Raw genomic sequence first — 25,616 nt, 5'->3', positions numbered from 1 at the left:
AGGTGCCAGCGAGAGGTATCAGTGGATTAGGGCTCTAGGGCCTAGGCTAAAAAATGCAGGTGCCATTTTGGGGTCCTTGCTCAACAGTTTTCAGCAAGTGACACAAACTGTTTATATCAGCATTTTGACCTGAAGTGGCTGCTGAATATTACTGTGCACTATTTATTCCTCCTGGTTTGTCCCCTCTCTGCTGTTTCTCCTTTGCAGTACCCAACAGTATGTATATATGGTGCTTTTCCCCTCTTGGTTGGTATTCATTGGGTCTCTGAGCAGTGCAGCTCATCCATCTTTGCACATCGCCCTCAGGCATCCCCTCTCAATCTGATTAAGAAGAGCCATCCTGGATCATGCCCATCTTGTGCGGCATCCTGTTCTCACAGGGGCCAACCAGTTGCCTTTGGTGGGGGGCTGGCAGGACACCTGCAAGCAGGACCTGAGTGGAACATCACATTCCTTTCTTGTGATTTCCAGGTTGATCCTCTATGGACAATACGAGTACATTGCATGTCAGCCTCCAAAGTCTTTATTATTTGCATTTATTTAAGCAAGTTCCTAAGTTTCTAAGCAACAGATTCATCTGGCATGATGAGAAGTGGCTCTATTGTAGAGTAGCTTAGCACTAGAAATTGCCTTGGATAGGTGAGGATCAAAGGCTTGAACCACTTGGTACTTGGCACAAATCCAGAACTGCTTGAATTCAATCACACATCTGTTTCCATCCTTTAGTCTTGGATAGCTGATGTGCTATAGAGACCATATATTAATATAATTTAACCATTTTCATCTCCCCTTTTCTTTCTTTTGGATTTTACAGGATCTAAAGGATGTGGGTCGAAACCAATTGTGTGACATAGCACTTTTGCCAGAGAACAGAGGGAAAAATCGATACAATAATATATTGCCCTGTAAGTTTCCTGCTGGATGCAAGCCTTTTCTTTTTCTCTTCCTACATCTTTTCAGCAAGAATAAGAGAGACAGGAAATAGGTATATCCTTCATCCCAGTACTTCTACCTGGCAGAAAAACACCACTCCCATCAAGGGATCTTAACCCTTTGATATTCATACTGCAGGTCGCATAATGAGAGAACTCTCTCACTTCCCACCCGAAGTACAGTGACTAATAATGTTCATCTTGGTTATGAAAGGCTTCAGCCGTTAAAGCAATTTTGCTGAATTGTCACTGTTGATGGCAGGCAGATGTAGCAATAAATAGCAACCTTTGCATGCATGGTTGGTTTTATGTGATCAGCCAAAAGACAAACAGCCGAGTTTAGTATTTGCTCAAAAAACCCAGAAACCAAACCTGTTCTAATACGTCCATAAATCACTCAACCAACATTACTGATTTGGTAGGCAGTAGATTTTTCTTTTATCTATCAGAATAAATTTAAAGTCCACCGAAAGATTAATGGACCATGACTTTAGAACACAGAACAAGTGAAAGTAGGATGCGTTTTCAAAGAGTGCATGTGTTTTTTTTTCATCTACGAACTCTAAGAACTCTACTGCAACATGTAGAGAAGAGAATAGCAATAAAAACGGGATCTCCATAGTATACTCTCTCATGTTTTGGGAACATTTACTGAGACAGTGAGGACTCCCAAGTCAAATAGCCAAGATAAGAGGAACAGTCTCCCTCATCTTGACTGGTGAAGGCGTCAACCGAACCTTCCATGACATCTTTTTGAAGGGTCAGTTAAAGAGATCAGAGAGAAGATATCGCAAAGCTAAGAAACTTCTCAAGCAACATTTCCGTTTTTAGTATAATTTCATGTGGGAGGGTTTTTCTTTCAGCTATTAATAAAAGTAGTACCCAATGTATCCAATAATGAATCTTTGGAGACAAAAATCTGGGCTACAGTGTTGTAACAGAATTTGGCCCCATGGTGAAGTCCGCATCTCAGCTTCGCACAAGCAAGTGTCCTGTCCCATAAATGCAGACTTGTTTGAGAAAAGAACTGGGGACAGAAGATCTAATTTTAATCCACAAAAACATGGTCATATGTCTCCACTCTGTCCAGGAATAGAGGTTTTGTGGGAAATCGTAGTCGGGCAAGCTTATCATATTACTTGCTTGCTAAAAGGTAATAAGAGGACAATGAAGAATGCAACCAATTTTTATGGCTGCAATGAAATACATTTTTCATTTGCTGCTGTGCCTCCAGAAGACTTTTGTGCACTGTGAAACCTCAACAGCTGGGCATGTCTATATGCCAACCGCTCCTCCATCTCTCTTCCTTGATCTTGGAGTCATGGAAGAATCAGCTCATCATCATTTCTCCCCTCCTTGCACCCTCTTGTACCTTCTGCTACCTAAAGTAGTGTCCCAAGAAACTCAAAATCTGGAACCTGAAAGCTGCTCCAAAGCCATCCAGTATAGCCATCCAGTAGTATGAGGAACTGCAGTCAGGAAAAAGAAAACACCAGAACACATGGAGATGTTCTTGCACAAACCCAAGGAACACTGAATCCTGGTTCTCTGGCTTTGTTATAAAATTGTCCATTATATAAGATACAAAAGAAATAGCCTGATGACACATCTAAAAATCTACATGTATATTTCTTCTATATTGTCAATTCCTGCCTTAGCTAATCAGAGGTTTTGCAGCCAGTTGGAATAATTCCCAGTATATTTGCCTGTAAGAATTAATTTCCAACCCCATATTTCTGCATCGTGCTTCTGAAAGTTTTCAGCTACTATATTTCACCAAAAGAGAGGGCAGCCAGATAAAAATGAGGACAAGATTCCTCCACCTTTAATTGTTGTGTAACAGGGGAAAATTCTGCAGGTGTGACTTTCATGTTGAAATTCCTTCTTCTACACAACTATTAAAGGCCCAGGAATCCTTTCCCCCCTAAATGACCATTATACTAAATGGTTATTCTTAAATAACCATGAAGAGCAGGGATGTCCAACAGGTCGATCACGATCTACTGGTAGATCCCCGGAAGGTTTTTGGTAGATTGCAGTCAATCGCTGGGACCCTTTCCTTAGTGTAGGTAAAATAGAATCCAGCTCGCCCCCTCACCCCGCCCTCCATTGTTGCACAATCTGCAGAATGGAAGACAGAGTTTACTCAGTTGAGGCTGTTTGTTTACCCAGCGATCTGTTGGTGAGTGGCTGGTCCCCTTTCTCCCTTGAGCTTAGGCTTGAATTTCCCCCTTCCTAAAAAAAAGCTCAACAACCTGTACCCCCCAAAAGTGGGTAGATCACTGCCAGTTTTTAATTCTGTGAGTAGATCGCAGTCTCTTGGGAGTTGGCCACCGCTGATGAAGAGGATAGTTCTGTGTGGTAGAGGTGAGCATACACTGGAAGAAAATATGCTGTAGATCAGGCATCCCCAACCTGCGGCCCTCCAGATGTTTTGGCCTACAACTCCCATGATCCCTAGCTAACAGGACCAATAGTCAGGGATGATGGGAATTGTAGTCCAAAACATCTGGAGGGCCAAAGGTTGGGGATGCCTGCCGTAGATGCTTATAGTTTCAGGACACATCGCAGTATAGCACAGAATAACTATCCTTTCTAATGAGGGCCTATTCCTTCTATGATAGCACAGATTTGGGGTTTAGGTATCTGCCGCTAGCAGCAGTTGGGCAGGGCAGCATTGTTCAACTGGCTTCTGAATGAACAGTATCACTGCCACTTACCAAGAGGGGGAGGGACAAGGCATGAAGAGCCCAGTGTGGGTGTGGCAATGGAGGCAACTCAACACTCCTGCTGCCACATCCCTCTTCCTCTTGGTAAGCGCCAGTAGCGCTCTCCATTCAGAAGCCAGATGCAGAGCTACAGTGGTGCCTCGCAAGACGAAATTAATCTGTTCCGCGAGTCTCTTCGTCTTGCGGTTTTTTCGTCTTGCGAAGCACGGCTATTAGCGGCTTAGCGGCTATTAGCGGCTTAGCGGCTATTAACGGCTTAGCGGCTTTAAGAAAAAGGAAACAAACTCGCAAGAACTCGCAAGACCTTTCGTCTTGCGAAGCAAGCCCATAGGGAAATTCGTCTTGCGGAACGACTCAAAAACCGGAAAACTCTTTCGTCTTGCGCGTTTTTCTTCTTGCGAGGCATTCGTCTTGCGAGGTACTACTGTATTCCCTGCCTACACCACCCACCAACTGCTGCTGCCCACTGGGGTTTATAAATCCCAGTTGTGCTTGCTCACTACACCTGCAAGTCAAATGGCACTCAAGTCTCTCGTATGCTAATTCCTCATAGGGAACCACAGGTGTGCAGTCAACACAGAAGGGAAATTGCTCAGATGCAAAATAATGTCGAATTAACCCATTGTCCTTTTCACTTGAGAGCCAGTGTGGTGTAGTAGTTAAGAGTGGTAGTCTCGTAATCTGGCTCACCGGGTTCGCGTCTCCGCTCCTCCACATGCAGCTGCTGGGTGACCTTGGGCCAGTCACACTTCTTTGAAGTCTCTCAGCCCCACTCACCTCACAGAGTGTTTGTTGTGGGGGAGGAAGGGAAAGGAGAATGTTAGCCGCTTTGAGACTCCTTAAAGGGAGTGAAAGACGGGATATCAAATCCAAACTACTACTACTACTACTACTACTCTTCTTCTTCTTCTTCTTCTTCTTCTTCTTCTTCTTCTTCACTCTTGGGTATTACTTTCCATAGTTCCATGTTGCTGTCATATGTTGCAAATTCTGGCATGCACCCAGCCTCATTCCGGGCTCTGATAATGGGGCAAATCCATTAGAGCAGCCTTAGAAGCAAAAAACAAAGAAAAAGGCTTTTTCATCCTCGCAATATTGTATGGAGTTTTACCATTTTTGTTACTTACCAGAACCTCAGCCACTAGTGATTTTGGGGAGGTGAAAACTTTGTGGATTTTTAAAATAATAATAATAATCTAATGCATTTTTTGTTTAATCTTTAGAGCCATTAGCATGATTTGTCTCCCAGTTAAGAAATTCCAGGGCCCCATTTCTAGCATGCCTAGATGAAACATACTGAATAAATATGGACTATCATTGCTACATACAATTGGATATTTAGATTTCCACCTTGACTGTCAGTACTTATTCATTGTTATGCATTTATTAAAATTAAGGGAACCAATAGTGAAAATGTTTTTGCAATGAATCTCTTCCACAGATGACACAACAAGAGTAAAACTTTCAAATGTAGATGATGACCCATGCTCTGACTATATCAATGCAAGCTATATCCCAGTAAGTGACTCCATGCTTCCTTTTTACAGCTCTTTTAAAAATTGGGTATTTGACAGCAATCTTTACTCAAGTTCATAAACCTCTAATCCTCATTCCCAGCCCAGTTATACTTACAATCCAAATTTGAAAATTGTGCCTGGCGGGCTGCCATAGAATTGAAATTCAGCAATCACTTAAGGCCATTTTCTGGACTTTCTGTAGCTTTGTGTGTGCAGCATTAGAATCAGCCAAGAACAACTTTTTAAATATCTCTGTCTTTGTGGAACCTCTACAGATAGGTACCACTGTTTGGCACACAGTGCCCGAAATTGTATTTCATCTTGAAAGCATGCATATCTTACATTAAAGCACAACTGGCAAAGATTACACTCTCATTTGTCATAAATGGCAGAATGCCTCCAGATCACCAAATAAAGTCCTATCCGTGGTGGTCTATCTACCTCCCACAACCTGTGATCTGGTTTCTAATCCCTGTATTAGTGTTTTCCTAAGTCACATTTACGTTTTGCTTTCGTCTCATAAGGTAGACCAGTGTTCTTCAACCATGGGTTCCCCTGTATTGTTGGACAGCATCTCCCATCATCCTCAAACTACTTAGCCAATCATGGGGGATTCAGAGACCCAAGGCTGAAGGACAATGAGCTATACTGTTGTGAACACTCAATGTTAAGATTTTCACTCTGTCATCTATTGTAATTATATTTGTGAACACTCCAGAAGACCTTGATGAATTGATTGGGTGACTTTGTTGCCATGACATCCCAGTTTAGGATATTATTTCCGTTGTTATTGATCCTGCCCATCCTTCTGTTTGCATAATGGTTCTCCTTCTCCCATTCTATTCTCATAATGAACCTATGAGGTAGGCAAGATAGGGACAAGTGGCCCAATTTCACCTAATGAGTCTGATGGCTGATGAGGGATTTGAACAGCTTTGGCCATGCCAGTGCTCCCCAGAAGCTTTGTACTACAATTCCCATCATCCCTTGCTATTACCGATGCTGCCTGGGGTTGATGGGAAATGTAATCCGAAACAGCCAGAGGGGGGCAGGTTGGTAAAGGCTGGCCTAGTACAATATAGTTAACATGAACAAGAGGAGCTAATAAATATCTCCCAACAAGATCCAAGTTGTTGGGTAAACTGAATTTACTGTGGTCTAACCCACAGAGCCTAGGGCTTGCCGATCAGAAGGTCAGCGGTTCGAATCCCCACAATGGGGTGAGCTCCCATTGTTCGGTCCCAGCTCCTGCCCATCTAGCAGTTCGAAAGCACATCAAGTGCAAGTAGATAAATAGGTACCGCTCCGTCAGGAACGTAAACGACGTCTCCATGCACTGCTCTGGTTTGCCAGAAGTGGTTTAGCCATGATGTCCGCATGACCCAGAAGCTGTCTGTGGACAAACGCCAGCTCCCTCGGCCTATAGAGCGAGATGAACACACAACCCCAGAGTCATCCGCGACTGGACCTAATGGTCAGGGGTACCTTTACCTTTACTTTTAACATTTTCCTTGGGAAGAATCAGTGGATAGGCTTTGATCATAATCTGGGCCAGAGTGGTTGCTGTTGTGTTTTAATTTGAAAACCGTTAGTCTTTTTTTTACCTAGAGCTATTTGTCCTTCAGGCATCTTTTAAAGAAAAGCCTGCTCTCCTCTTGCATCATTCTCTGTTTTGCATTGTGTGAGTTGATCTTGAGAGGGCAAGGACGATTGGCTGGTGAGGAATGGATGGTATTGTTTTGCGGCATGGTGCTTGGAGTACAGTGCCTTTTGATCCCCGTGATTCAATGCACTGACACATTCTCTCTTTCTCTTCTCCAATCACCTAACTGCTCTCAAGCCTCAAAGCAACCTTCAGCACTGTGCTTTAAAGCCAGTTATCCAAGAAAGATGCCTTTGCATACAACGACACTATCTAAACTAATCATAGGTTTCTAAATTGGCAGGGCAATAATTTTCGCAGGGAATATATCGCAACTCAAGGACCTCTGCCCGGCACAAAGGATGATTTCTGGAAAATGGCATGGGAACAGAATGTTCACAATGTTGTCATGGTAACCCAATGTGTTGAGAAGGGTCGGGTGAGTAAATAGCTTTCCTGTTTCTTGATTACATATATGTATCTATTTCTCACACTAGCACTTGAGATAACCCAACCAGGGTCAGGACATGTTGCATTCCACCTTGTGTAAAGAGCTTCACGACAAATGCATGAAAAGATCTACAGAAGTTAATCCAAGTAGCCTTCTGGCTTGGAGCCATTAGTCCTCCAGTGTGCTAATGTGATTATCTCCAAGCAGGAAGGCAGGGTGTGGATCAGCGATGCTATTGGTGCACAGGACAGCTGTCATTTTAATGTGAAATTGCTACTCTTTTCCCCATAAGAAATGAGTGAACATTGACATGACAGAAGATAGCAGGATGTACCTGTTGAAGCGTGGCTAGTTGCGTGGCTTACTGTGGGAGAATAATGAGTGGGCAGCACTAAAAACCCTCTTTCTGAAAGCACCCTAGCATTCTACAGTTGTAATTTGCATCCTGATAAAATCTGCACTATGCTTCTAGAAGAGAATACATCATAATTTGTGCCATCCATGTAATTGTATATAATTGTCTATAATTTGCTGGGCCTTTTAAAGTTAAATATAAAGAATTCACATCAACTGATGTTATGTTTTGTCATTTTTGTTTATTGATTACCAAAGGGAATATAGGCATAAAAGTAAATCTATTCTTCTGATAGTAAAAGCAGACTCTTCTTTGTTTCTTTAGGTGAAATGTGACCATTACTGGCCCTTTGATCAGGACTCCTTATATTATGGAGACTTAATAGTCCAGATGCTATCTGAGTCAGTACTCCCAGAATGGACAATAAGAGAGTTTAAGGTTTGCAGTGTAAGTATAATATAACTATTTTAGCAAGCTTTCCTCAAAAATAAAGTTACACCAGCAGAGACTGAGTATTAAATAATCAACTGGTTCCTTGGGCCAGAAGTTACAGACTAGGAGTCCCCCAATCCGATACTTATTTACCTGGGAGTAAGTCTCACTAAACAAAATGGAAGTTACTTCTGAGTAGGCATGTAAGAACTGCTCTGTGGAAGTTGTTTCTCACATTACAATGAAACATGAGAGTATGTTTGTGTTTTGAAAAGGCATGCAGATATCATTCTACTTTCACAGCACGAAGCACCCAACTTTCAGCTAACTCTTTGAACTGTTAGATCTGACTAGTGTGTGGCAAATATGGCCTGGTTGCTGCTGTGTCATAAACTTAATATACCTATCTATCTGCCAGATCCTTCTCAGTTTTTCCTGGTCTGACTGAGAGCTATTTACAATTGAAATAAAAAGCCAAGTGTCATCCCTTATCTCAGGTGGGGGGGTGAGCTTTGGCCCTCCAGATGTTGAAGTACATCTGCCTTCATCTGTGGCCATTGACCATGATCGCTTGGGCTGTTGGGAGTTGAGGTTCAGCAACCTCTGGAGGGCCAAAGGTTCCCTACACCTCCCTTATCTGTACAGTGTGAGAACCTGCCCTCTGATACTCAGCGGAGATACACAGTGGTGTATATTGTCTGCTTTCTATGTCTAATTTTCCCCTCCGCCTTCAATTGACCTTATAGGAAGAGCAGCTTGATTCCTCTAGACTCATTCGTCAGTTCCATTACACAGTGTGGCCAGACCATGGTGTACCGGAAACCACCCAGTCCCTCATCCAGTTTGTGAGAACTGTACGAGACTATATCAACCGAACACCCCGTGCAGGACCAACCGTAGTACACTGCAGGTATTAGCAGGACAACAGTGCTTTGAAGACTGGGTTGGGGGTGGGCAAGGGAGCATCAAAAAGTATTTGCCTTTATTTGCTTTCCAGACTCATTGAACAGGTAGGACTTCTGATAGCCAATTGGAAGTTTATGTCTTCCCCAAGTGCAAAGTGTACCTACCAAGAGATCATTCTTCCAACCGTTTTGCCGGTGGGCAGCACTGAGAAGTTTCCCTGCTTCTCTCTCAGTTATAACACAAAGGATTGAAAAGATGGAAATACAAATGAGAGCTCAGCTTGCGCCTCCAGTGTCTGTTTCTAGCCAGAGGAGGAAGAGGAGCAGCAAATCAGGAGACACACTGTTTCTGTATTCTTTTTCAGTGCTGGAGTTGGAAGAACAGGCACCTTTATTGCACTGGATCGAATTCTTCAGCAGTTGGACTCAAAAGACTCTGTGGATATTTACGGGGCTGTGCATGATCTGAGGCTTCACAGAGTCCACATGGTCCAAACAGAGGTAAGCATTATTAGGATGCCACTATTATCATACCACAATAACCGGAGAGTCCTTGCTAAAAACTGAATTGTTTGGTTCAAACCAGTGTATGAAATTCCAGCACACTTTTCCCACTCTCCGGTCTTCCTGGTCCACTCTTCTGGGTTTGGGTAAGGTTCTGGTGCTGCTGCTGCTGCTGCTGCTGCTGCAGCAGCAGCAGCAGCAATTGCAACTTTACCTTCCCACAAGCCCCTTCCCTCACCAGCCCTCCCCAAACTCTGCTTGTTTCCACCCTCTCCCTTCCTCTCAACAGAAAGAAGTCTCCAGACCAGTGGTTCCCAACCTTTTTTTAGCCATGCCCCACCTAAGCATCTCTAAAATCCTGATGCCCTCCCCGTGACATATTAATTCTTATTATTCAAAAAGTGAACTCCTATTCACATGGAGGAAGCTTAAAAGGCCATTAACTGTTAACTCATTCTCGAATTGCCCCCCTTAAAAATCAGATTGCCCCCCTGTGGTGTGTGTGCCCCACATTGGGAACTATGGCTCTAGACCATGTGTGAGGTTTCTCCAGCTCCTATTCCTCCTGTGCCCTTCTTTCCTCAATTATACATCTTCTCCCTCACCTCTCCAATTCCTGGTCAGCTAGAAACTGCTAATCAGCTAGGGGAGGTGGTCATAATAAGTTGTTCTCATTTTTATGGGTTTTTATCTTGCATTTTTTATGCTGTGTACAAATGAAAGCTGGTATACAAAGTTAATAAATAAATTGCTGGTCAGCTAGCAACTGCTTGTCAGTTATGGGAGGAAGTCAGCCAGCAAAGGTAAGCTAGGCACAGGTAACATTCCTCAAGGGCCAGAGTCTCTGTTCCCTGCTGTGATTAGAACACCAATTAAGGAAATGGAACGTCCCCCCTGCCATGCATATTGATGCAGGGGGTGTTGGCGGGGGTGGCATTCCCAATTAGCAGTTGGGTAAAGCCTACTGCTTCCCACACTAAGGTCATGATTCAGTCCCCCCCCCTCCACTCACCCCCTTGCTGAAAATGTGTGGTTTTTTAAAAATAAAAAACACCCTACACTTAAGGGCACAGATTAGTGAACCAATGTATCGTCTAGGCCTTAGCTCATCCCTCTTTGTCTTCTTGGATCTCATGCATCATTTCCTAAAAGTGCTGAGCTCTCATGTAACGTCTGGATTTCTATGGCTATCCAGCCACCCGTCCTATAACAAAGCTTTGCTTGTACAGCAGTACCTTAAGTACCTTTTATCTCCCATGATGCTAGCTAGCCGCACTTCAACAGGAGGCTTTTTTCCCCTTCTCCTTTCTTCGCTCCTTTTTGTACACCTTCTGTATTGCACAGATGAATGCTGGTACTACAAAACAATCAGTAGCTGCTGCAGCTTAATTACTTAACTTTTCAAAATACTAACAGCCTCACAAGAAATGTAGTCCTTTACAATGAGGGAAGTGAAAGCAATTTTCACCAGCTCTGGGGAAGTGCCTGTTTCGCTATCCATTTATATAGACAGCAATTTACAGGCACTCTGGAAATGCTTCTGACAAATAACTAGATTTTTTTCCCCCTCCATGGGTGAAATAGGGTCAGTGTTTCAGAGCATTAGGCTTAGTAGGGTAGACAATGGTTCAAAAGATGAGACATACTTAGGAGCTCTGTGTATGAGTGCTTAGAAAACCATCAGACAAACAGGCAGAGATAAAGAAGGATATATAACTGAAGATGTAGATACTTATCTGTGAGCTTATTACTTAGAAGCTGCAAGGTCAGAGGGAGAGACAACTTTTAGTGTGTTCTATTTATTTACCAAGCAGGTCTTGCCATCATTCATTATTATGGTATTGGGAAGAAGAGATCAGTCTCTTCCCAACATGTTGTTCACAAGTGGGTAATAAAACAAGATGAGAGCACAATTCTTTAATTTAAAACACACAGAAAGAGAGAGAGAAGTCAGTCACATAATGGTATTTAATCAGAGCTACTAGAAAACAAAGAAAAGCAATGTGCACATTTCTGTGCTCTCTTAAGAGGTATTGCAATCACAGGCTAACCCAAAGTGAGCTATGATACCAGTGGCTTTACTTGCAGTGCCAGTTCCCAGAGGTTGGTGCTATTGTTGTTGGTGAGGACACTTGCTATGCTTGCAATCAGGGTGCTTCCAGATAGGGATAGGTGTTCCTCGTGCCTGCATGTTTGTTTGTTTAATATTTTTTCCTCATTTAATCTGGATTTTCAGTGTAAAATAAGACAAGTTAACAAAAAAACAAAAAACACCCTGATGCCAGCTTCCCATTTGCAATATCTGAAGGACATCTTTGCAATATTAAGCCCCTATTTGAAACCATCACAGCATTATGCATGCTGCTGTGAAGTCCAGGAAAACATGCATCTTGCACCAGTAAAATAAAATAATAATATATGTGGTGGGCGGCTTCCAACACATATAAAAATCTAACCAAACATTAAGGACTTGGCTACATTGGTAAATAAAAATTGCTTTATATGCATTGTTTATGCTTTCTAAGACTGTGAGACCAGCTGGGTAGTGTGGAGTTTCATTTTTGCTAAGCCGATTTCATATACAAAGTTTACAGCGCATTTAACTGAAACACTTCTTTGATGTGTCTAGAGCCAGCCTCATAGTAACAATCTGACCCAATATAAAAAGTCACAATAACTTTAAAATAAACAACATACCAAGCAAAGCAACATTCAGTAATCCATCAGGATCTAATAGTAAACAGTAAAATTAAACCTCAGCAAATAATAATTAAACAGTTTGCACTTATCAGCCACAATAGAGAATTACAGTACATCTCCCTCACTGGTAGAGAACAGGGGAGGAAACAAACAGAAGGACCAATGGGATGGGAAAGTCTTATTATTATGCTGGAAATATGGAGTAAGGGAGGATTAAACAGGAAGAGTAGCAGAACTGGGAGAGCGGATTGTTAAAGTTCAGTGTTGTAGTCTGGGATCCTGCAAGCCTTCATTAGTTTAAATTCTTCCCGGTTCTCCCTCCCCTCCAACCAGGCACAATGAGAGAGGGACTGTTCCAGCGGTATCAGAATCTGGGTCTGTTTAATTTGTCAGGTTACGGTCATCTACAAATTCCTGTGTCTCTCTTACAATACAGAGACTTAGACTGTCCTTAGCACGGTTTGTAAATGCTATGGTGCTGTTGCTTGGATCATAATGAAAAATCCAAGTGCTTCCTAATAAATGAGATGCTCTAATAAGTTCAAGCTTAAGGTTTTTAACAGGCAAAGCTGAGAAGCCTGTGTTATAATTGTGGGGGGAGATTTTCCATGTAGGCACTAAAAATGATTGCATTGCAAAAAAAAAAAAAAAAAGACGCCTTAGTCACAAGGCTGGCATCACTCTGGAAAAATATTACCACTATTAAGATGATGAAAATCAAATATACATGCATTATTAATTTAATTAACTAACGGGGATATTCTTCCTTCCTAGTTAGAAAAGTGAACTAATTTATTTTTAGATGGGATTCACAATAATATTCCAGTTATCTGGTATAAAAGTGAGGAGATGACTGAATGGTTTTGAGTTCTTTCATTACATTCAAAATTCAACATTTTGAACTTTACTATGATCCGAGCAGAATAGGAAGGAGGCAAAGAGGCCTCCACAGTCTTCCTGCCAGAGTTGAGATTTGGTGACTTGCTGCTTCTGTCAAGGAAATGGACCTTTCAGATCCACCTCGCATGGCTATGGGCTAAAATGTACTGTGCAGTCATGCAATGCAGCTCATTTAAACCAATTAGGCCCTCATTACTTGTACATTTCTGGATCAAGAGGTCAATATTTCATAGCATTTTGGGGGCTAGCAAGAACTTACAGGTGGATGTTGAAATAAACAGTGGGAAAATCTCCCCTCGCCCTTCATGCTCTATAATCTAGTAGCATTACAGAAGTCAAGCCTAGGGGCAGGAGCAACCATTCTGAACCATCTAATGTGGTGTGCCTGGTGGGGAGCTAACATTCCATTCCAGTCTGGTGGTATGTCATCCAAACCCAATGCCTCCAGTCCACTCAGTTATTAGGAATTATGGCCCTTTAACACCTTAAATTATGGGGGAAAGAAAACACTTGTATAAGAGTATTTCCCATCCTAATAAGCCAGCTGCAAAAGGCTGTCTAAGCTGTGAAGGAAGCAGGAACCCCCCCCCCCAACAACTTAATGATTCAGGTTTTGATTGGTATCAAGAGATGAGAGGGATCTGTCAATTTTTATTTCTCTCTGTTTCTCATTTTTCCAATCTTAAATTCAGCTTATCTAGTTTCTGTGCACATTTGCAATTTGCAAAGAAACCATATGAAAATTCATAATATTGTGTGCATGCCTGCTAATATACACAGATTTATGTGTTATATGATTTTTTTGCAAGCAATTTGCACCCAGTGCATGCTCTCTCTTTAATATGGTTTGGTTAGAGAATGACAATGCAAAATTCATAAAATAGAGTGTGTGTTTTTTCCCAGGGAAAGCTGTTTTCCAGTTCATATATTGGTTCAGAAAGTCCAAAATGACCTGAACAAATATGTTCTCCTATCACTAGGAAAGGAAGACCTGAAAAAACATTTTTTTCCTCATCTTGACACATTCTCTTCCTTCATTGTAGTGTCAGTATGCGTATTTACATCAATGTGTGAGAGATGTCTTAAGAGCAAGAAAGCTACGCAGTGAACAGGAAAACCCATTGTTTCCAATATATGAAAATGTGAATCCAGAGTATCACAGAGGTAAGGATATTTTTTTTAATATTAATAATATAACTTTATGGTGTATAACAACATGATTATAATATAACTGGTAGTTATAGCAAAAGCAGCCATCTCTTTCAGTAAATATAAAGATTGCAATTTTGAATGTCAGCACACAACCTGGGACTTCTGTTAAAAGAGCTGACAATGGATGGTGAATCATATAATCTGCTTCTTACGGGTAAGAAGGTATCATGAGCTGAGAAGAGAAGCAAGATGGTTCTGAGCATTAACCCTCATTTTCTTTTTCTTTAGTTGCTCATGCAGTTCCTTTGAACCTACAACTCCCTGATATTTGTTACATTTGTGCTGTTATTGCGCAGTCCACCACAACAGAGGATTAAATATTTTTATTTAAACCAGTCTACTCCTATTGAAAAAGTTGAGAATTTACACCCCAGAACTTTGAACGAAATCTCATGGATATAGTATATTACTGTCCTCCAACTTGACCTTTCTATTATTTGAAAGAAATCTCCGCCATTCAAGGCATCTCTAAACAACATCTACCGTATTTTTCACACCATAGGGCGCACCGGACCATAGGGCGCACCCAGTTTTTAGGGGGGGAATTCAAGAAAAAAAATCTTTTTTTCCCCCGCAGCCCCAAAGAGCAGCGTACAGGCTGCACACAACCTCTCCCTGCCGGAGGGGTTGCGTGCAGCTATGGATCAAGCCAAGGCAGCGAGCAGGATGGATCCCGCTCGCTGTTTTGGCTTCCCCTAGCCCCGTGCAGCCTCTCCCTCCCGGGAGAGGCTGCGTGGGGCTAAAGAATCCATAGCCCCGTGCAGCCTCTCCTTGGCAGAGGGGTTGCGCGCAGCTATGGAGGAAGCCAAGGCAGCGAGCGGGATGGATCCCGCTCGCTGTTTTGGCTTCCACATTAGCCCCGTGCAGCCTCTCCTTGGCGGAGGGGCTGCACAGGGCTTTCCTGGCTTTACTGGGAGGTGGGGGGATTCCCTCACCTCTCCCAAAAGCCCGCAGAAGCCGTGCAAACCCTTTAAAGAGATCGCGGCTTCTCCTGGCTTTCCTGGGAGGTGGGGGGATTCCCCCACCTCCCGCAAAACCGGCAGAAGCCGCACGCCTCTTAAAAGGGCTGCACGGCTTCTCCTGGCTTTCCTGGGAGGCGGGGGGATTCCCCCACCTCCCGCAAAACCGGCAGAAGCCGCGCGCCTTTTAAAAGGGCTGCACGGCTTCTCCTGGCTTTCCTGGGAGGCGGGAGGATTCCCCCACCTCCCGCAAAACCGGCAGAAGCCGCACGCCTCTTAAAAGGGCTGCACGGCTTCTCCTGGCTTTCCTGGGAGGCGGGGGGATTCCCCCACCTCCCGCAAAACCGGCAGAAGCCGCACGCCTTTTAAAAGGGCTGCACGGCTTCTCCTGGCTTTCCTGGGAGGCGGGGGGATTCCCCCACCTCCCGCAAAACCGGCAGAAGCCGCACGCCTTTTAAAAGGGCTGCACGGCTTCTCCTGGCTTTCCTGGGAGGCGGGGGGATTCCCCCACCTCCCGCAAAACCGGCAGAAGCCGTGCGCCTTTTAAAAGGGCTGCACGGCTTCTCCTGGCTTTCCTGGGAGGCGGGGGGATTCCCCCGCCTCCCGCAAAACCAGGCTCCACCCCCCCGCCAGCCTTCTAACCAGCGCCTCTCCCGCTGTCTCCCGAGTTTGTGGGGCTGGCGACGGGGAGGAGCAGGCTTCTCCCCCCGCCAGCCTTCTAACCAAGTCGGGGGACAGCGGGAATGGCGCGCTGCGCCTCTCCCGCTGTCTCCCGAGTTTGCGGGGCTGGCGACGGGGAGGAGCAGGGCCCCCCCCCAGCAGCCTTCTAACCAAGTCGGGGGACAGCGGGAATGGCGCGCTGCGCCTCTCCCGCTGCCCCCCGAGCTTGTGGGGCTGGCGGTGGGGCTCTCCTGAAGCCTGGAGAGCGAGAGGGGTCGGTGCGCACCGACCCCTCTCGCTCTCCAGGCTTCAGCGAAAGCCTGCATTTGCACCATAGGACGCACACACATTTCCCCTTCATTTTTGGAGGGGGAAAAGTGCGTCCTATAGTGCGAAAAATACGGCAGTTCTTTCAACTTTTCATGGGCTGTACTTGAAGGCTCCATTACAGGCTTAATGTGTTTCCCTTCATGTGTTATATGTTCATATGCCATATTTTATGCTATAGAATAGCACCCTTTTGATGCCTTTTGAGGTTTTAGGCTTTCTGGAGAAGGGAGAATATATTGTGCTAATAAAATACCAGACATATTTACTATACCAAACAAACGATCTTGATAAGAATAACCTGCCTTGCCCTTCCATCACTTTCTTTGCTTGACATCTTGCTCCAGTATAGGAAGTCATAATGAGAGGATTTACTAAAGCCGCCTTATCAATTTTTGATAGTGGTGTCTTGTATAGTGATCAGTTCTGTGGTGGTAGATTCACAGAATATCTGACTATTCTGCAGCTAAATGCCCAGTAAACTTTTTTAAAGTCTCTATTTTGTTCAAGGATAGCCAATGTGATGTCTCCAGATATTGTAGACCACAACTCTCTTCATCCCTGGGCCATGGTGGCTGGGGCTGAAGGAAGGTTTAGTTCAAAACTCCAGAGAATAGGCATGATAACTATACAGTGGTACCTCGGGTTACATACGCTTCAGGTTACATACGCTTCAGGTTACAGACTCCACTAACCCAGAAATATTGCTTGAGGTTAAGAACATTGCTTCAAGATGAGAACAGAAATTGTGCTCCGGCGGCGCAGCGGCAGCAGGAGGCCCCATTCGCTAAAGTGGTGCTTCAGGTTAAGAACAGTTTCAGGTTAAGTACGGACCTCCGGAACAAATTTAGTACAGTGGTACCTCGGGTTAAGTACTTAATTCATTCTGGAGGTCCGTACTTAACCTAAAACTGTTCTTAACCTGAAGCACCACTTTAGCTAATGGGGCCTCCTGCTGCTGCCGCCCCGCCACAGCGCGATTTCTGTTCTCATCCTGAAGCAAAGTTCTTAACCTGAGGTACTATTTCTGGGTTAGTGGAGTCTGTAACCTGAAGCGTATGTAACCTGAAGCGTATGTAACCCGAGGTACCACTGTACTTAACCCAAGGTACCACTGTACCTGATTTAGATTTATTTATTTTCACAAGATTAATGGATGTTCCTTTGCGAGGGTTTGCAGTTTGAATCTTATTGCTGTTTCATAGGTACAAATGTGTGGGTGTTTTAGGCCAATTTAACTGCCATAGCTCCCCCACCCAACTCCCCTGCAAAAAATTGATCCTACTGCATGAATTATTAAGATTTCTGTTAATTCCCTGCTAGAATTGTTTTCAACACATGCGTATGCCAACTCTCCAGAGCACAGATTATTTACAGCACTGGTGAAAGCCACTAAATAGGCTTGTTGGACTCTCACTCCTATCATCCTTGACCACTGAAGTCTATAACATCTGGGGATTACCAAGATGGCTGCCCTGAAAAAGATACTTTTTTAAAAAAAGAACCTTTTCCCCTTTCACAGAACTAAAGTTCCCAGAGTTCCCTGGGGTAAGGAATGATGGCTTAACCAGTTCAAAGCTGTAACTCCAGATGGGAGGAAGTCCTACAAAACTATGCAGCACTTGCATCTGAGTAGACAAGTTTAGAACTGCACTGTAAGTCTGTAGTAGATGATACGGAATACCAATATGGCTACCTCCCCATTGCAGAGCTTATGTCCTTTAAGAGCTGTGTGATAAGCAGAAATCCAGCCGGAAAGGCTTAACCTCATCACAGTACTTGTATGCCCAAAAGAGCTTTCTTTCCTCAATTTCTGCTTTTTATATAGCTTGGTTTTGCTATTTGTTTTTGTTTAAAAGATTTACAGGGCAATGTCCTATTAGCGTTAAAAAGGCAGGAGTCCTGTCAAGAAGAAAAATATATGACTGTTCTCTCTTCTTGTTCTAAGGCACAGTTGCCGCTTTCTTATTTTGCATAGAGACACAATTCTGGTCTCCAGCTATCTATATCATTCTAGTACTTTCATAAGGACATGTTTACAGGCTGGTACCGGAAATACGAAAACAAAACCATTCTGTATGCTCTTCCTAACTTCTGTTTTCTTTTTGTTTCAGATGCTGTTTATTCAAGGCACTAAAGCTCCAACAGATTCCTGCTTGTTGCAGTTGTATCTGTTGGTTTTAAAAAAAAAATTATTTTATGCACTACAGAAGTGCCAGACATGTTTGATACTGTGTATAATTTATTAGTCTGGTGACATTTTTAAAGTATATAATTTAAATATAATAGATATTGTTGTATATAAATGTACTTTGCTATTGTGTAAATATGTATTTTATCTATAATGTTTATATTAAGCTTCAGATAATACTATTTTTCCATGCTAAAGTTATTTTAATGAATTCTTCCCTATAAACTATCTTTTGCTGAATAAGTAGCAAGTTTTTAAGCATGAGACAAAAAAGTGTAACACAACACTTCCAGGCATGGGTGGACAACCAACATACCTGGACTAGCTCCTCCTTGCAGCTATGTTGTTAAGGGTTAAAAATTATTGATCATTCAAGAGCTGCAAAAGCATGCATATTTCATACCTTGTGAACTGTGATATCAGCTTCCATTCATCTGTGCGCATGTCATGTTCTTTAGACTTCTGAAGGCATCAGGGTTTTAAATAATAATGAAGACTGCAATCCTGAGGGGGAGGGAGACAATAAAGAGACTGTCATATTATAGTTGACAGGGGAAGACCTGGCACTAGGGATAATAGCTTCATTGATGCACAGAAACCTGAGGTGGTGCTCCAGAAAACCTGATAAAGGTTGGGAAACTACAAGGAGGAAGCAGCTGGAGAGAATGACTCATGGTTTCGGTTGTCTCTGTACTAATGCACAGAGTAAGGGGAAACAAGCAAGACAAATATGAGCTCTTAACACAGTATGGAGAAGACAGATAAATACTATTAGGTGACAGAAGGCGGAACACCTACTTTACCTCTTTCATTACTCAAAAGAAAAGCAGTGCCCAACCTGTTGAGAACAGAATAAACGATGCACAGAGGGAGCTACAGCCCAAGATGTGGTAATGGAACATCTAGCTACCTTAAATGAATTCACATCTCTGGGACCTGATGAAGTGCACCCAAGGGTACTAACCTTCCTTGGAGGTTTGTTTTAAAAGATTCCTTCATTGCCGGGAGTTGGATTAGATAACACTCAGGTTCCCTTCTAACTCTGACACTCTGCCCAAGGCCTGCTGCCTATTTTTCAGCATCAGATTAATTTCCAATGAGACACTCTGGAATGAACAAAGTTGTTCAACTTTAAGAACAGCCAGCTGCTTTAATTGGCTCACTTTTATGAAGGTGTTGCAATATGTTAGGTCAATAGGAACAGATGCAGGGCATTAAAGAGTTCTGTTAAATAGAACATTGTTGCTAAATGGGACAATAACTTGAGATTGAACTGTTTCTACTGTTGACGCTTAACTTCATATTTTCACTATAAAATGAATATGCAGCCTGATCTGAAAAATGCATGCAGTGAATAAACACTTACACAGCACAAATGTATTTTAGATGCAAAGGCTAGAATATTTGTGCAGCACATTAAAAAAGTTTTGAAGACAGAGCCTGAGTTTGATGAGAGACCATCTGATAGAAAAGTCTCTTCAGCCCAATAAAGACAAAGACGATCATCAATCCTCTCTACATGTGGAGGACAAAGGCTCTATATGCATAGAGAATGAATTATAGCCAAGATTTTGCCACATTCTTAAAATACTTCAAACCTTGCTGTTCATTGCAAATTGCTTTCTTTCCAAAAGAGGTGGAGGGAGGTCATTAATATTTATAGCCAATGTTGTGGTGTTTCTGGACATACCACACAAAGAATCCCTGCTGTACTTCATCTAATTACTTCATTTGCATGCCCCCTTTCTGACAAGGCGCCCGAGGTGATGTACAAAAGAAAGCATTTACAGTCAAGAAGCAATGCCAGTAAAATCAAATTTTAAAGCGGCAACTGGATACAGAAAACATATAAATACAAGTAGCAGCAATTAGGAGAGATATTTGTTTATGGCACAATACTACATGTTGCCAACTCAGATGTAAGACCCACTAAGGGCAATGGCACTTACTCCCAGGTAAGTTGTGTATAGGATTGCAGCCTCAGCAAACAAAATGACTCAACTAAATCACAGATGGCAAGAAGAGAGGTAGCTTGCCAGGCTTTCACAGGCTCTCTGTCCATACAAAAGCAGGGATAGGAACACTGTGGCCTTCCTAGTTTTGTTGGACTACAACTCCCATCATCACTGACCATTGGCCATGCTTCCTGGGACTGATGGGAAGTGCAGTCCAACAACAAATACTCCCCATCCCTGACCTACATCCTCTAATTCAAACATGTGACTTTTCAAATGTTTCTGAACTACAACTCCCTGACCATTTGCCATGCCAAAATTGCTTAACAAAAGTGACATGCACCTCCCCCATGTAACCTTAATGGGACGTGAATGTTTTACATAGGACACAATTCCCCTTACACACATCATACAAACATTTTATTTGAGGGTAAAGACTGACTCACGTGCCCCCCCCCCCGCAAACTGGTCCTAAGATTACGGCAACTGAAAGCACACATTGGCTAGCTGCACAGCGAAGTGGTCGTCTCTTGGCTTTCATTAGTAACTGCTGTTATAAGCTTGCGATTCTTTTTTCTGTTCTGATCAATCACATGTGGAAAAACTAATCAAACAGAATGTTAAGGTCAGCCAGAAGACCCCTGCACACTTTTTTATATTTTCAAACAGCAATGTGGTTGTTGGTAATCCATCTAGTATTTAGTAAGAGTAGTAACTTGATAAAACCTGTTTTAGCCCTCAGTGAATTTGCCCAGAACATGGGGTTGTTGAACAGAAGCACAGAATTTATTTTTGAGGGGACCTGCCACCAGGGGCGCAGCAAGGGGGTGCAGCCCACACCGGATGTCCCCACTTAGGGGAGTGACAAAATGGTGGACGACACTCACCACGGGTCCTGCAGCACACCCGAGCCACGCGTCTCTCCTGGGAGTGACACAGTGGCTTGGGTGCCTGCAGGCTCAGCGCTGCCCCAAACAGTCCGCCCGTTGCCTCCCCCTCAGCTGTAGGGTGGCAGAGTGGGAGGAGGCAGGCAGACTCCTTGGAGGCCCCATGGTGCCCCCGTGGGTGGCCGGCCCCACCCCTGGGCACAGGGCACACGCGCCACCCCAGGCACCCAATCAGCTTGCTCTGCCGCTGCCTGCTACCCCTCTGTCCATTGCCTCCCTCCTCATAGGAAGACTTCAGCAGGCTTCTGGCTGTTTGGCTCTCCGTTGTTGACAGCAGATATCTGTTTAAACTGGTTGGACACAGGCTCAGCTAAGCAGAAAATCAAAGTTAAATTTAGAATAATTTGTCTATGCTCGGAAAAAGAAACTGGGAGCCAGTGTGCAACCCTCTTGTCACCAAGGAGACAGATGGAGCAGATGCTTCTTCGTTTTTAGCACTTTACAAACCAGGTGTTTTTCGGCTACAAAACGCATGGCAGGGAACAGCTGAGGAGAAAATCTCCCTCCCTGATCCCATAGAATCTAATTCCAGCGAAGGCCTTCCAGTGTGGCCCTCCCTTCACCTGCCATGGCCGTTATGCTCCTGTGCTGGCAAATCAGCACATTCCATGACTCCTTCTCAATAGCTATCAATTAATAATAATAATAATAATAATAATAATAATAATAATAATAATAAATGATTTATACCCCACCTATCTGGCTGGGTTTCCCCAGTGGGAGTGAAATGGAAAGTAGTGTGTTCAGAGAGATTATAAATTCACATTGCTTCTTACTTCCCTGTTTACCTACCAAAACAATGCAGTGGGAAGGAGGGGAGTGAATTTAAATGATCAAAACCTTGTCTCTCTTTTGAGGGCAATTGATTTGACGTTCATCAGCAATCCTGTTTCCTCAGCATCACGGCAAAAATGAGATTCATTACCAGTAATACAATTACAATGTGTTGAGCAACTCTGAGGAAACATCAACTGCCCTATATAAATTATCTCCGAGATCTATTAAAGTGTCATCTTTCTGCTGAGGAAATGAATCCTATTCAGTAATATATGATGTGAGAGCAAGCATTTTGGATTGTACATCATTCGCCAAAGAATACAAATGACACTCCCTTTTCTCATTTCCACTGCTCTTTGTTTTCATTTTTCTCCTTTGTACACTCTGTGTATACAAATAAGACCACATCATTCTGCCAACAGCCATTTCAACCACTTCTGGAAGCCACACTTGTGATTGGTTCATGAATCTATTGCTCCCCATTGTTACCATATTCTCTGCAGAATCAACATCTGGCATGTTCCCAGAAACCAGATGAATAAAAGTATTGACAGATTACAATGCTTTTGTATAAGATTGGTACCACTATCTGCTATAGATTTTGGAAATTATTTGTCTCTTTGCTATGCCTTTGGACACCATTTATAGCAAAACCAAACTGGAATGCTGCTCTCCTTGTACATATTGGCCCTCAAATGAACTCCCCCCCCTTTTTTAACTGTATAATTTAGTTCTTGAATTCTGCCGAAGAACAGAGTAATTACTAGCAACCTCACACCCAACAATATCAACAATGCAGTTTTGAAAGGTTCAGCCCACCCTCTTGATTCAAAATGATCTAAACGCAGATGAAAACCTGCTCCATGATCTCAGGAACCATCCTGCACAATTTATTCTGTGAACTGATAATTGCTGCAAGCAACATAGGCCACAGGTCCCAAAGCGTATGGGAAACCGCCCTACTGGGAAAGCTAACCAACAAACTCAAACTAGCACGGGGACAAGCTACAGAAGATGCCTTCACCCCAGTGTGGTTCCCCTTTATTAGATACACAACACAACAAGACAATGACCTATTCCCCCTTCAGCAGCATACAAATCAATATGGCTCACCTGACCCAACAACCTAGCCCACCTCCCTCACACAAATAAACCACACCGCAATCAACGAAACACAACCAAGCAAGATCAGGAACCCCTAACCTATCGCAATATTGATAATAAATAAATAACTAAATAAATACTCAAAGAACCTGCTCATGTGATGCTGACACAACCCACCCCAACACTAAGAATAGGCAACAGAACGAAAGAACAATATCCCCATTTCTCTACCCCCTCACCAAGATGTCTATGACAAAAATGTCTCTCACCAAATGTAAACAAATTGAAAAAGACTGAATTCAAAGTGGAGACAACAGATGTACTGTTCCCCTGTTTATCTGTAACACAAAAAAACCAATAAAACTAATTTAATAATAATAATAATAATAATTCCTGCAAGCATCCTCACTGCTGTCACAGAGCATTGCATGACATCAAAATGAGCAAGGCTACCCATGTGCATCACTAGAGTTCTACTGTGTGCAAAGCAGAACCCTTTAGAACTTTGGGTCGTGTAAATACATTTTAAATGTAAAGGTAAAGGTAAAGGAACCCCGGACCATTAAGTCCAGTCGTGGCCGACTCTGGGGTTGCGGCGCTCATTTCGCTTTATTGGCCGAGGGAGCCGGCGTACAGCTTCCGGGTCATGTGGCCAGCATGACTAAGCCACTTCTGGCGAACCAGAGCAGTGCATGGAAACACCGTTTACCTTCCCACCGGAGCGGTACCTATTTATCTACTTGCACTTTGATGTACTTTCGAACTGCTAGGTTGGCAAGAGCAAGGACCGAGCAATGGGAGCTCACCCCGTCGCAGGGATTCAAACCACCGACCTTCTGATCGGCAAGTCCTAGGCTCTGTGGTTTAACCCACAGCGCCACCCGCGTCCCTATATTTTAAATGTAAGTACAGTCTAAAACAGGAAGCGGGTGGCGCTGTGGGTTAAACCACAGAGCCTAGGACTTGCTGATCAGAAGGTCGGCGGTTCAAATCCCTGCAATGGGGTGAGCTCCTGTTGCTCAATCCCAGCTCCTGTCAACCTAGCAGGAAAGGTAAACAGTGTTTCCGTGCGCTGCTCTGGTTCGCCAGAAGCAGCTTAGTCATGCTGGCCACATGACCCGGAAGCTGTACGCTGGCTCCCTTGGCCAATAAAGTGATATGAGCACCGCAACTCCAGAGTCGGCCACGACTGGACCTAATGGTCAGGGGTCCCTTTACGTTTACCTTTACAGTCTAAAACAAATATAAACTAAGCAACATGAAACTAATTTGGCAGTCCCTGCTTAGCAATCCAACACTTCTGATGAGCTGTGCTAAAGCTGCACATGTTATGCCTGTATTGAGTTTGAGCTTGAGTATCAGACTAGGATTGGGGAGACATGAGTTCAAATCTCCACTCACTTGGTGACCTTGGGCCAGTCACTATCTCTCACCCTAACCCACTTCACAGGGTACTTGTGTGGATAAAAATAGATATAACCTTAGACTCTTTGGAGGGAAGAAAGGATATATTTATCTAATAAATAAATGGCGTGATTAAAGTAATAATTTGATGCAAGGAAATCCCATTGAATTAAATGGTACTTATTCACAAGCAAGTCGGTATACGATTGCATCCTAAAACAGCAGATTAGGCATGCATGATGCAGGGAGTTTAAGCCAATGCAAAATTCCCTTTTTATGAAATACATCATTAAAATAACATGAGAGGATAGTCTAAAGTTAATACTATTTTATTAAAAAAATAATGCATTGCAGCAGAGACCATTGTTTCCTTTGCCAAGGCAATGAATTTTTCATGCTGAGAACTTAGTCCTACAACATTTCTGTTTATAAAACCAGAACTCTATGGATTTCAGGAGAACGAGGACCTCACAACCTCAGTTCATCCTATGATCCAGATAAAGTTATGCACTTCCAATTTTTCTTCATTTCAGCAGAGAAAAACTCAGCATATTATTATTAACTCTTCAAAATCACTGGGACTTAAAAAATCATTAATGTTGGCTGGATTGTACTCTCTGTGCATGAGGGAGGGTGTGTGTGTGTGTGTGTGTGTGTAAACACTACTATTCCTGCGACTGACTAAAAGTTTACAAAGCTTAAAACTGTGTTCCATTTAAATCATTAAGGCTCATACAACAGGCATAAAAGCAAAATGTCAAACTGGGAGGCCAAAAGCAGATTGCAAAAAGGAGGCGGCTAATCAAACACCTGGCAATTTGCACTACGCTGCTGGTGAATGAGTCTGGTAAGCTTGTTGTACTCATTTGTTTTGCTATCATTAAAAAATAATAGGTATGGAGGCAACTCACTTGCTCCACAAAACTCCTGCAAAGGGTTTGATTGCAGATGTTATTACTCAGGGTCTGTCATTCCATGTTTTCCAGAATGCCTGAAAAATAGGTATGAGTGTT

At 43.2% G+C, this 25,616-nt stretch overlaps 1 protein-coding gene and 1 long non-coding RNA gene across 7 annotated transcripts in view; one reads left to right on the top strand and one right to left on the bottom strand.

The window, feature by feature from the left end:
• The window catches only part of PTPRB (protein tyrosine phosphatase receptor type B), a 79,155-nt gene extending 59,303 nt beyond the window's left edge, over positions 1-19,852 (top strand). For 2 of the 3 annotated variants that reach the window (XR_014224207.1, XR_014224208.1), the window contains 9 exons: positions 815-905; positions 5,103-5,179; positions 7,125-7,259; positions 7,951-8,073; positions 8,805-8,968; positions 9,329-9,464; positions 14,111-14,231; positions 17,748-17,880; positions 18,340-19,852. Coding sequence is in view for 1 of the 3 variants with exons in the window: in XM_082241077.1 (XP_082097203.1) it covers positions 815-905; positions 5,103-5,179; positions 7,125-7,259; positions 7,951-8,073; positions 8,805-8,968; positions 9,329-9,464; positions 14,111-14,231; positions 18,340-18,362 (870 nt within the window). In the remaining 2 variants the exon portion in view is untranslated. The remainder of the gene's footprint in view (positions 1-814; positions 906-5,102; positions 5,180-7,124; positions 7,260-7,950; positions 8,074-8,804; positions 8,969-9,328; positions 9,465-14,110; positions 14,232-17,747; positions 17,881-18,339) is intronic. The other variant, XM_082241077.1, reaches the window with a different exon arrangement.
• LOC309542382 overlaps positions 14,260-25,616 on the bottom strand; it is a 31,096-nt gene continuing 19,739 nt past the window's right edge. For all 4 annotated transcript variants that reach the window (XR_014224216.1, XR_014224217.1, XR_014224218.1 and 1 more), the window contains 3 exons: positions 25,515-25,594; positions 18,820-18,920; positions 14,260-14,451 (listed from right to left, as the gene is read on the bottom strand). This is a non-coding gene — a long non-coding RNA (uncharacterized lncRNA). The remainder of the gene's footprint in view (positions 14,452-18,819; positions 18,921-25,514; positions 25,595-25,616) is intronic.

The sequence above is a fragment of the Podarcis vaucheri genome (genome assembly GCF_965113315.1).
Source record: "Podarcis vaucheri genome assembly, chromosome: 10".
NCBI lineage: Eukaryota > Metazoa > Chordata > Lepidosauria > Squamata > Lacertidae > Podarcis > Podarcis vaucheri.
Note: the sequence above shows the minus strand (reverse complement) of the source record. Positions and strands in the feature narration are given on the sequence as shown.